A 12716-nucleotide genomic window follows, 5' to 3' on the forward strand; every position below is an offset into this window, starting at 1 on the left:
CATCCTCCCTCCTCCCGCACCTGGTCCCAGCGCCCCTCACAGGCTCCGTCCCCACAGCACCGGCACCTCTGAATGGCCCTCTCCTTTCTCGGGTTGGCTGGCAGCAGACAGGCCCCACAAGGCAGGGCCTTTCCTGTCTTGCTCACACCTGAGCACAGATGCCGCAACTGTGGCTGCATGTGACAGGGACATGATAAATGTTGGTGGAATGAACAATTAACTTACACCTGCTCCTCACCTTGCACACGCTGGCACCCTGACCTTACACATGTAGGTACCTCCCCCTTGCACAGGTGAAAGCCTCATCCTGCATTCATTAACATCCTTACCATGCACAGGTATGTCAGTGTCCTTATCTTGCACACATACGCTAGCAGGTTCATGGTGCGTTACAGCCTCACCTTGCACACATTTACATTCTCGCCTTACACATGTACGTCAGTGTCCTCTCCTCACATGCACACTGGCACTCTCACCTTGCACACGTATTTGATGAACTCCAGAGCAGGGTTATTGAGCAGCAAGTGGGAACCAGGGAGCACAGGAAACATCTCCGAGAGCTCAGTGGAGTTCCGAGAGCCTGTGACTTTCTTCTGAATCTTCTGAGTGATGGTGAAGAAGCTCTGAGTGAGTTCATTTGCGACATAATCCTGAGAGAAGGTTATCATTCCTGGAAGTATAAGGATACTGAGAGAGGGGTCTGGGACCTGTCTGGCACTGGGGACCTCCCACCTGGGGGACTGGCACCGGGGACCACCCATGGCACACAGAAGAGTTAGGTCACTGGCACACGGCAGTGTCCTCAAAAGACAAAAGACCGCTCACCGGGAAGGGCTCCGGCCGCCCCCTCGGCCTCCTGGGAGAGCTGGCTGGCCCCCCTCCTCCTCACGGGGGTGCTCCCTGGAGCACTGCGCCTCAGCCCCTCCTTCATGCAGTGGTACACGGCCACAATGTATGCTGTGGAGAGGCACACACACCACAGGCCCTGAGTCAGACTGCTGTAAACACCCGAGAATCTGAGGGGATCCATGGCTGGTCAGATCGCCTCAGAGACGAGGCTAAAATGTCATTGTTAATAATCTTATTCGCGGCCTTTAGATGAGCTAAAAGTAAATTAGAGAAGTGAGAAGTGGAAATGAGAAGGAACACTCGCTGACACCCGAGTTCACTGTCAGAGAGAAAACTGTATAAATGGGGCCACGCACACTAAGCCTCTCACTGGGTAGCGCGTGAAAAACAGCTCCCAACGCAAGCAAAGGCAGGGCCCCTGGCATCAGCAAGCTTCTCCAAAAGCTCCTCCGGGCCTGTCACCTGGCACTTACCTTTTTTTTTTGAGACACAATTTCACTCTTGTTGCCCAGACTGGAGTGCAATGGCGCAATCTTGGCTCACTGCAACCTCCGCCTCCTGGGTTCAAGTGATTCTCCTGCCTCAGCTTCCCGAGTAGCTGGGATTAAAGGTGTGTGCCACCACACCTTTTTTAGTATTTTTATTTTTGTAAATATTTTTGTATTTTTGTGTGTATTTTTTATTTTTGTATTTTGTATTTTTAGTAGAGATGGGGTTTCACCATGTTGGCCAGGCTGGTCTCAAACTCTTGACCTCACATGATCCACCCACCTCAGCCTCCTAAAGTGCTGGGATTACAGGCATAAGCCACTGTGCCTGGCCAACCTGGAACTTTTCAAAAGAGACTTAGAAAGTTGCAAGAGAGAACTGAGAAAGTTAAAGACTCAAGGACAAGTAGACAAAAATATAAAATGATCATCAACGAAGGCCTCTGTGACTGCATCCGCCTGTGTGTGCACATCACAACCTGCTGTTTTCACTTAGGGGGTTCTTTAACTTAGGGCTCTGAGCTACAAACAGTGCTTCCTCGATACACTTCGTCTGCACACTAACCTGCATAGGTTGATTTGCAAAGGCCAAGCCTGCAGACCTAAACCAAGGCATATAGGAACTCTCCCACCAGAAAGTTAGGCCTCACAGACCAGCCAGGGGGCAGCTGACCTGACCCAGGGGTTTATCTTCAGCTACTGAACGTGCACACACACAAATGTTCCCTGGGAATGTATGTGACTGAGTTACTGAATCAGATGGCAGGAGCAGAGCTAGGAAACCCCTCAATGACACGGCCAGGGGCAGCCGCTCCCCATGGAGTTTCCTGAGAGAGCAAGGCCTGGCGGGAAAACAGTCACCCCTCTCCGGGTCCTCCAGTGGAACATGCCTGGAGCCGGGAGAGGAGGCCCCTCGGCTCACAAAGTCCCAACTGCTGGGCACGCTCCGCCCAATCTGATGGATCTGATTTTCCCACTGCCTCCCTTCTTGCGATACCATGGCACAGGAGCCGCATCTACTAACCACGAGTCCCTTTAGTGGGGGATGCGCAGCCCTGGGCTCTGGGCTTACCTGAAACAATCATGAGGAAGTAGTTCTGGCAGGAGGCTGCCTGTGGCAAAAACTGCAAAATGTTCCAGTTGTTTTCCAGTAAATCCTCCACGTTGGATTCCTCCACCTCTTCCTCCTCCTCCCCATCGTCCTCATTTTCCTGCTCATCCTCTGCTCCCCCTGCTTTCTGGGAGTCTTGCTGTAACACACGAGACAATGCGGCTGTGTTTGCACCATCGCGGCCTGGTAGAGGGGTAGGATGCCACAGCGAAGGCTCCTCCAACCTGGGTCCATCTGCCCCGTTTGACCAGAGGCCTTCCGCGCAGTCAAGGCATCTCCTGGAGCCTGCGCGCATCCCCCAGGGTGGCTCCCAGTACAGAGTGCTTTGTGGGAAGCGCCTGGCACACAGAAGTGCTCGTGACCTGGGACTGCGAGCTTCACTCTGCTCTTCCAGAGTTCACTTTAATTACTGAACTCCCACCCCACAAGGACGAAAGAACCAGCCAAAGCTTCCCAGTGACTGTTCTCTCCTCTGAGTCCATGAATCTGGGACGGCATGACCCCATCACAGACCCAGCCTCCTGCACAGCCTGTGTTCGTGCCACGGCACCATCCACATCTGTGTAGACACTGACACCCACTGCCACCTGCCCTGACCACACGCTGATCCCCTCCTCAGAGTGGTCTACACTGCCTGAGTTTCTACCCTCCCACTTTCTTCTGAATCCCTTCAATCAGGGTTTGTCCCCCAACTCCAACCAGAATCTCTCCCATCCAGGTGTCCTGGGCAGTCCTGGCTGCATCCTGCCAGCTCCCAGAAGTGTCTGCCTCCTTACAGAGGGCTTTCCCTCTGACATCTGAGCCCCTGGCCCTTGTACCCACAGCTTCCTCTCAGTCCTCTGTGAGGGCCCCTGTGGAGGACACAGGCCTCCTCTCAACCCACCCAGCCACTCTCTGGCCACTCCTGCACCAGCTGACCACCCACATCTCAACCTTCAACCTTGCAAACACCATGAGTCCCAGCCAGATGTGACCCATTACCCAGACTGCTCCTGACAGCCGCCTCCACTCACCCACAGCCTGGCCTGCACCTGGGCATTTGCACACATCCAATCCGCTGGCCCCTTGGCTCCACTTCAAAGCCCACCCAGGACCTTCTCACCAACCTCGCTGCCCAGCATCTCCCTGACACAGGCACTAACTGGCTTTACCTGCCTGTGCCCTCCGATGGTGGATTATCCACCTGGGGCCAAGAAAGCTCCAACATCACCCACACAGAACCTCCCATCCCCATGAAAGCCGAGGCCCTGCCCTGCCATGCCCAAGTTGCCTGGCCCTGCCAGCTCTCTGCCTGCATCTGCAAACACTGCTCCACTGACTTGTGCTTTGCCTCCCTAGTGTCCACCTGCTGGAGACGCCTTATGCTCGCACAACTATGGTGCACTTCATCAGCTCCCAGATTCTCTGTCACCACCTCACGGGCCTCCACCTCTCTGTTGCCCATGGCAAGCCTTGCCCTCACCAGGGCCGATGCCACACTCCACACTGACGTGCTTGTCTGCACATGGTCCCTCCCCATGTTCATTAGGGCAGGATGTGGGTGCAGTGTCTGCTGCTGCACAGCCAGGCCTGCCGGGGCCCTGAGCACTCAGCACTTGCTGCAGGAATGAACGCGACCCCCAAAGCTGGCTCGGGTGCCACACTGCATCTCTCTTACCAGTCCACAGTGAATACGAGATGAAACTTTTCCTTTGATTCCACCATAGTTAGATGGATCCATCCAGAGAAGAAATTCCCAGCATCGAGAGAAAGAAATTGTCAAAGAATGGAAGATCTCCTTTGAATGGATGCTGCAGAGGAAGCATTGAAGACACTGCTTAAATGAAATCGAACTTGTTCTCAACTTTACTTTTTTCCCCTTGTATCTATCTGTGCCCTCCACTTACTTAACATTGAATTTGAAAGTTCATTCAGATCACATCATCCCTCAGGCTTCCTAGGGAAATGTGGTAAACATAAAACTAAGGAGGCCCACCAGGCCCTGGGAGCTGGCGCCACAAAGAGAGCTGGGTGCCTCCTTGTGCTGGGGACGGCCCATAGGGCGTTCTGCCTCTGCTCTGTGGCCTCAGGTGACCTGCAAGCTGCAGGTAACCAACCACAGTGCTTCCCATTGCCAAGCTCTTTTAAGCTATTGTCATCCTTGTCACTCCTCAGTTAAGCCTCCCTAGGGCTGACCCAATCCTCTGCACGTTAGATCCATTTAAGGAAAAAAAAAAAAAAGAACAGGCCAGGCATGGTGGCTCACGCCTGTAATCCTGGCACTTTGGGAGGCTGAGGCAGGAGGATCACCTGAGCTCAGGAGTTCAAGACCACACCAGGCAATGTGGCAAAACCCTGTCTCTACAAAAAATACAAAAATTGGCTGGGCATGCTGGCATGCACCTCTAGTCCCATCTACTCAGTGGGCTGAGGTGGGCAGATAGCTTGAGCCCAGAGGTTGAGGCTGCAGTGAGCCATGACTGCACCACTGCACTCCAGCTTGGGTGACAGAGCAAGACCCCATCTCTTAAAAAACAAACAAAACCCGAAAAAATGGAAGAATAAACAAAGAAAGAGAGGAAGGAAGGAGGAACATTCTAAATCACAGTTTCAAAACGCAGCTGAGTAGCCCACACCGCAGCTCCTGCAGAACTTTATGTTCTCCCTAACTCTGCCCTTCACGCTAAGGGAGAATAGCAGCCTGTTTCCTGACACGAGCAACTCTGGCCTCCTCAAGTACAGGGCACCCCTGGAGCTGCCCATGGCCAACGTGGGGAGAGGCACATCCTTCCCATTATCTCAGCCATGCTCTGAAATACAATTCTAGGCCAAGCCAGCTTTCCCAGGCACACAGCGTGACCACTGACCATCAAGGCTCATCTTGGATAGACATAACGGGCCACAGTGGGTCTGCAGGAGGACAACAGTGGTTTTGTGTTTCAAATTAATCCAGTGCATATGGTTTGATTAGGAATGAAAGTCTTACAAGCTCTACCTTCATACTTCTCAGTGATAAGACCTATTATCAATTTAGTGTCAGCCTTTTCTGCAGCGCCCCCAGATGCTACCCCTGTAACCATGCAAAGACCAGACCCATGCAGACTCTCTGTGCCTCCACAAACAACTCCCCTCTGCGCTCAGAAAGGGCTGCATTCATACCCAGGGTGAGCGCACCTGGGAGGGAGCTTCCTACTATCAATGGAACAAAAGTTGCTGGTGGAGATTTTTCTGTTGCTTTGTTTTCTATTTAGATTTAAATAGTGCTGAGTGTGTGAGAACCACAGCAAGGCCCAGGAGGGAACCTCAGGAACATGGCCTGGAAGGCAGGAAGTCAAAACCACAGGCTCTGACAGCTGAGAGCTGTGCACACCTGAGCACCTGGGAACCACACCACTCCTCTCACCAACACTGACGTCTATGAAAGGTTTACACGTCAACACTTACGGGGTGCCTATATTCAGGGCACCTTGAATCTGTGCCTCCCATGGGGAAAAAAACAAACAAAAATCACTGTGGAACCTTCTCAGCAAAGGCAGGCCACTTCCTGAACTTGCTCAACTCAAGCTGCACACCTGCGTGGCCTCCGATCTGCTACCATGCACGGGTGGCGGTAACCCCCTTTTCACGCTGCTCGGATTCACTATGGTGAGTCCTGCGCTTCTAAGGACCTCCCAGCCCACCCAGGAGGACAGCTGGCACCTCAGAGGGTCATTTTAGCATCCTTCTCAAAGCCACAGTGCTGCGTCACCAGGACCAGCCAGCCGCACCTGCTGGTGATGTACTCCACGTAAGCGATGGCATCTTCCACACGGCGCTTCTTTGTACAGAGGATGATGCGGTTGAAGTTGGCATAGATGACTGACGACCCCAGGCGCTTGAACTCAGCGATGAGCCTGTGGAGCAAGTTGAGAGTCCATGGTGGAGACGCCACAGCCGTGGAGAGCCAGAGGGCACCCGGAAAATCCACGAGGGAAAAGAGCTGAGGGTCCTGAAGCAGAAAAGCCTCCGAGATACACTAGAACCCAGAAGCTAATGAAGAGCAAAGATTTCTGCATGGCAAAAGATAACCAAAACCAGGAAAAAAATTAGCAAATTCTTATCACAGAGAAATGGCAACTTTTTGTATGGAGACAACTCATTTGATGTTTAGTAAGAGAAAAACCACCAAACTACAGAAAGATAGACAAAGGACTAGAAGAGAAAATTCGACTTCATTCATTGTAAGAATCCTAAGACTGCACCGAGAAGCACTTTTATCCCAGCAGTTGGGTAATAATCCCCGGCCATGTTGGTGAGGCGCGGCCAGGGAAGAAGTGTCCACAAGGGGCCTCTGTGGGGCCGCTCTGGTGAAGTCCATCAAATCAGGATTCATCCCGAGTTATAACACCTGTGAGGCCTGCAAGAGGGCTACGCCCCAGAAGTTACCCCACGGATCTATCTGCATGAGCTCATGCACGAAGCCTCTCACTGATATGCTATTTGTAACGACGGCACTAGGCTGGAGAGAGGCTAAATGTTCTTTCATATGGCATGTCCTCACACAGATCTCCTCACACAGGCATATTTTCACTAAAACAACAAGGCACACAGCAATCAATGTGTAGCATGACTTCGTGCAGGAAAGGGGCAGGAGAGGAGGTGCCACCTAGTGTTCTCTGTAGGATGTGCAGGCGACGCTGCAGCAGCAGCTGCGTGTTTCTCTGGGATCCTCTGGATTGTTATGCTCCACAAACTCAGAAATAGACTACTTATCCCAGAGGCACTGGCTGGCCACGTCTCTGGTACTGGGGAGTAAGGGACCAGCCCAGCTGAGGACGCGGTGGACGGCCCAGGGAGGAGGAGCACTCACTGCAGGAAGAGCTTCTTCATCATGTTGTGGAGTGTGCGGTGCAGGGCAGGGTCATGAAGCAGAGAGGATGGCGACCGAAGCCAGCGGTAGAAGTGCATCACCTGGTTGTCTGCGTAGATGTTGTGGTACTGGGTGATCTCCTTCACCCAGCCCACGACCATGCTCTTCAGGATCCTGAAAGAGAAGGTGCAGGACACCCTCGTACCCTCAGCCTCCCACGCTGCTGCCACGTGGGACGCTCCAACTGAAACAGGCACAGGTTTTCCCTACATGGCTGGGTCTAAATTCATCACTGTCGCCTCCCCTTCTCACTGTCCCCACCTTAAGTCACTGTCCAAATTTCATCCCTTCACCCTCATGCCTCATCTGTTTCTTTCATTTCATTCCTTAAACTAGTTCAGGCTTCACCACATCCCTCAACACAACCCAAACTCTGTGTGTTCTGAAGCAGGATGGGAGGGCAGCACAGTACAAGGCAGCAGGTGTGTGACGGGCCGGGGACCCTGAAAGGAAGGACACAGCAAAGCCACTGCCTAGACATCAGAACACCACACTAGGCCAGATGCAGTGGCTCACACCTGTAATCCCAGCACTTTGGGAGGCCGAGGCAGGTGGATCACCTGAGGTCAAGAGTTTGAGACCAACCTGGCCAACATGGTGGAACCCCGTTTCTATTAAAAATGCAAAAATTAGCTGGGCTGGTGCATGCCTGTAACCCAGCTACTCGGGAGGCTGAGGCAGGAGAATCGCTTGAACCCAGGAGGTGGAGGTTGCAGTGACCCGAGATGGCGCCACTGCACTCCAGCCTGGGTGACAGAGTGAGACTCTGTCTCAAAAAACAAAAACAAAAGAAAGCAAAATATCACCATATCCACATGGCCCCAGCTGGTCAGAGACAAGAACTTAGAGGCCTCTTTCCCGCCTAGCAGGCTGGGCCCTGCCTTCCCGCCACTTCCTTTAAATGGACCATTCAGGCGCTTGCCCGTGAACTAACACATGCCTACACCGCATTCCCTCACACGGCTAGCTGCCCTGGGCACTCTCCCTGTCTGACTCTTCAGTCCTGCCTTGCAGGACCCAGGGATGGAGGATGGCCTCCCTACTCACGGCACCCTCCCTGCCCAGGAGCTGTAAGAAACACATCTTTGCACTTGTTCCCTATTGTGGTGGTGACTGATTTTGTGCCTTCCCTCTGAGAGGCAGGGGCTGCCCTGGGCTGGGTCTTCCCTACAACACTACGGGGAACACAAGGCTGGGCCCCTACACCGAAGTAACGGTCAGGCAGGAGGGACCTAGACACAGGTCGCACAAAAGCCACAAGGGCGTGTGCCGGTGTAAACAAGTTTCCCGTGGTGGGGGGCCCTGGTCACAGGCCAGACAGCTAGGCATTGGCCAGTGCACTGTACACGCCCCGTCTGGCCCCCTTCACTTCCCGTGGGGCAGAGATGCCAGCTGCTCTGGTACTGGAACCCCAATTCAGCTAAAGGATTCCAAAACTGCACGTCACCCTACTGAAGAAGCAGGAACTTCAATGGGGTCAAGAACAGAATGTTACAAGAGAACCTACAGAGGTCCGAGTCCCATTCCTAAAACTCCCTTTCATCACAAACTCTTCAACAATTCGGCAAACCCCACACTCTCCAGAGCGGCAGTTTGGGGATCTGCCGTTGGACTCCTTGCACCTTTCAGGCCTGGGCTACTGTCTCTCTGCCAAGACCCTGCTCCTGGCTCCCAACTGCCCCCCTGCCTCTTTCCACCAGTCCTCTCCCTGCCTCTTTGCACCAGTCCTCTCCCTGCCTCTTTGCACCAGTCCTCTCCCTGCCTCTTTGCACCAGTCCTCTCCCTGCCTCTTTCCACCAGTCCTCTCCCTGCCTCTTTCCACCAGTCCTCTCCCTGCCTCTTTGCACCAGTCCTGGCACGCTCCCTCTCCCCTTTTGTGTGGAGTCATTAAAACTACAGCTGAGTACAGGCTCTGGAATTACAAAGACTTGTTTTTGAGCGCCAACCCTTCCATTCATTTGTGGTATGACCACAAAGGCAGCCCCCTGACTTCAGTTTCCTCATCTGAAAAACAGACAATAACCGCTCCCGTCCCTGGGCTGACGTGGGGACAGAGGCAGAATGCGAAGTGCTCGGCCCACCTCCTGGTACACAGCAAGCGTTCCCTGGGATGAACCACCGCTGGTGGGGACTGCGAGTAGCTGCCCTCAACCATGCTCTCCGCAGCAGACCGATGGTTCCTGACCCTCAGCCACACCCTCTGCAGCAGACCGACAGCTCCTGACACCTAAGTGCTGATGCCTCATGCATCATACTCAGTGGAGCTGGCTGGAGATCCCTATGATGTACCTTTGGTCACATCGAAAAGTGGCCCTGGTTAGAAAGGCTCTTTGTGTGAAGTACCTCTGGCCACAGGGAGCTCAGAGGCAGCACATGGTACAGTCGCCAGGGACCAGGCTGGACCCACACAGTGGTAAAGACAACAGACTGAAGATGGGAAACTCGCCACACAGTGGTCTATGGCTCTGCCATTAAGACTAAGGGAAGCCCGGCCGGGCGCGGTGGCTCACGCTTGTAATCCCAGCACTTTGGGAGGCCGAGGCGGGCGGATCACGAGGTCAGGAGATCGAGACCACGGTGAAACCCCGTCTCTACTAAAAAATACAAAAAATTAGCCGGGCGTGCTGGCGGGCGCCTGTAGTCCCAGCTACTCGGAGAGGCTGAGGCAGGAGAATGGCGTGAACCCGGGAGGCGGAGCTTGCAGTGAGCCGAGATCGCGCCACTGCACTCCAGCCTGGGCGACAGAGCAAGACTCCGTGTCAAAAAAAAAAAAAAAAAAAAAAAAAAAAAGACTAAGGGAAGCCCATTGGACCCTGTCTTAGACCTTAGCTTTCCAAATTAAGGGCAAAGGATAAGACCCTTCTATTAGTAACACTCCTTCCCAGGGAGGGTGGCACCTGAAGGTGTTAGAGCACAGGGCTGTCTCATCGTAGCTGGCCGGGGCACTGGCAGCCTGACCACCCGTGATCATGTCCTCCAGGGAGGCCTGCTGGATCACGTCGAAGCTGATCCCCATACTGTCGGCCCCCTCCATGTCGTTGACATGGTGAGACTGGAGAATGGTGTTGACGGCCAGGTTCTGAAGGTCCAGCTCCACACACACTGCACAGGAAGACGCTATGCTCAGCCAGCATCCTGCCAGCTCTAGCACCACCAGCCCCCCGGGCCTGACTCCAGCCACCACCACCTCCAGAACCAGCATCAGACCTGCCCACACCCATCCTCACACCTGCCAGGCTATTCAGATTCCCGAGGGCACAGAAGGCCCCACCTGGACCTTGACCCCAGGACCATCTCCTACAGCCTCAGCTCTGACCTGTGCGGTCGAGCTCTGAGCCCATCCTCGGGCACTCTTGCCTTGAGAAGATGTCACAGAATGGCAGAAACACCAGCCAGGTCTTGTGGGCCTCGTCCTCCCGCCCACTCACCTGTGGAGTAACAGCCTGAACTGTTGATCTCAACAGTGGCTTGGTCATCGAACTCCATGACAAGACAGTTGTCATCAGCCTCCTTTCCACCCAGGTCAGGGCGGGCTGTAGGGGACAGCCAGAGCAGGTGATTGTGGCGCTGGAGGTGGCGGGCAAAGAAGAGGTCGGAGCCGAATGTGGAGATGTCCTCTGGCAGGTTCCCGATGGGAATGTGAAAGTACCTGCACCGGGGCACAGGTCAGCACTGGGGCACAGGTTGGCACCGGGGCACATCGCCGGGTCACAGAGACCACCGAGGCCAGCTCTGCCTGGGGACCACTGGCCCACAACGACAGTGGTGCGCTCACCTGCTCATCTCGAAGGCCTGCGACAGGCAGGTGTCCAGGTTGAGGTAGTGCCGGATCATGCGCCGGGCTCCATGGCGCTGCCAGTCCAGGACCCCATAGTTGATCTTGTCGGCCACACAGATAGGCACCAGTGGGAATTCCTCCAAGACGGGAATCTCACTGGCCAGCCTCTTCAGCTCCCAGGTGGACTGAACAGCGATGAGTGTGGGCCCCCGGCGCTCCTCCTGGGTCAAGGCAAAATGGAAGAAAAGACCCGGGTGGACCCAGCCTCAAAGGAGAGGGGACTCACACAGCAAGACCCCAACCATTATCACCTTGTAGGCGAGCAGGAATCGTTGGATGGCTCTGCAGATGGTCTTCAGGTCAGTTTCTGCCCGAACTTCGAAGGTGTGTTTCGGGGGTGGCAGGAGCTCAGGGCCCACCTTCTCCAGGAGGAGGCTGTGCTCTGCTGAGTACAGGGCGCCAAGGCTGGGCATCTGGTTGCTGCGCACCTAGACAAATGCAGGCCACGTCAGCCTCACCCTGCGCGGGAGGAAGTGGGGGGAGCCCTGGGGCAGACTCCGTCACTGCCATGGCACTGCCAATTCAATCATGACAAGCACTCATGGGCAAAGGCCCTTGAGGACAAGACCTGGAGGGCCTGGGCACCCTGGGAGATGTCCTCCTTCCCCAAACCCTGCCCCAGCCAACGTGCTGCCATGGAGGGCCCATGACTCACAGTGTCCAGCACAAAGACGGATGCCCTGCGCTGTGAGGGGATGAAGATCCCGAAGAGCGCTTTGTGGCCCTGTGCGTGGTGGTACAAGTAGATATGGCGGATACTCCCTGGAGAAGGAAACAAGACCGTCACCCCAGATGTGTGGGAGGCAGGCACATGGTGGGCGGCTGATGCAGGCCATACCTGGTTCCAGGTAGCTGAACTGGGCCAGAGAGCGCATCTCCAGGTGCTCAAGAGCAAAGGTCTCTGCTTCCCAGCCCGAAAGGTGCCTCACCAGCTGTTTATTGACCACACACACACAGCCCAGGTGCACCAGGGCCCGGAACAGTAACGGAACCTGGAAGAATCAGGCAGACAGGCTGGCAAGGGCTGGATGGGGTGCTCTGGCTGCCCATGTGACTTCTGCCTGGGATGTGGCTGTGCCCCTGCAGCTGCCCGGCCCACTGCCCACAGGCCACTCTTGGCAGACACGCTGCTGACATTCACCTCACCTGTGGGAACGAGTCCACAATCACTGCTGTTCCCCAGCCCACACCCTGGGTGGGTTTCTTTCCTCTATACCACCCTGCTGGAGCCTCCCCCAGTCCAGTCGAGGGTGGCTGGGGAGTCACCTGAGTCTCATATACGCCCTCGATGTCTGGCGCTGACAGCTCAGCGTTGATCTCGTTGATGTGTTCCTGGTACATGTCCTCTGGCACTGAATACTCATAGAGATTGTAGACCACGTTGGAGCGGGGAAGGACCCGATTCACCTGGCGAGAATATGACGATGATCTTATCACCGGGCGTAGGTGGTAATGTCTGTGGTGCACACACAAGCACACACTGTTCAGAGTCCTAGGACTTCCAGTGCCTAACGACGGGCTACACCCACCACGCCACAGTCC

The 12716-nt window shown here is 54.8% G+C and overlaps 1 protein-coding gene across 2 annotated transcripts in view; it reads right to left on the reverse strand.

Moving 5' to 3' along the window:
* The window catches only part of POLE (DNA polymerase epsilon, catalytic subunit), a 62503-nt gene that overhangs the window by 8018 nt on the left and 41769 nt on the right, over nt 1-12716 (reverse strand). For both annotated transcript variants that reach the window (XM_030821731.1, XM_030821730.1), the window contains 13 exons: nt 12441-12581; nt 12013-12166; nt 11830-11936; nt 11426-11602; nt 11112-11335; nt 10765-10985; nt 10234-10438; nt 7277-7450; nt 6195-6320; nt 4106-4238; nt 2410-2587; nt 826-957; nt 477-670 (listed from right to left, as the gene is read on the reverse strand). In XM_030821731.1, the coding sequence (XP_030677591.1) occupies nt 477-670; nt 826-957; nt 2410-2587; nt 4106-4238; nt 6195-6320; nt 7277-7450; nt 10234-10438; nt 10765-10985; nt 11112-11335; nt 11426-11602; nt 11830-11936; nt 12013-12166; nt 12441-12581 (2166 nt within the window). The remainder of the gene's footprint in view (nt 1-476; nt 671-825; nt 958-2409; nt 2588-4105; nt 4239-6194; nt 6321-7276; nt 7451-10233; nt 10439-10764; nt 10986-11111; nt 11336-11425; nt 11603-11829; nt 11937-12012; nt 12167-12440; nt 12582-12716) is intronic.

The sequence above is a fragment of the Nomascus leucogenys genome, chromosome 10, assembly GCF_006542625.1.
Source record: "Nomascus leucogenys isolate Asia chromosome 10, Asia_NLE_v1, whole genome shotgun sequence".
In the NCBI taxonomy this organism is placed as follows: Eukaryota; Metazoa; Chordata; class Mammalia; order Primates; family Hylobatidae; genus Nomascus; species Nomascus leucogenys.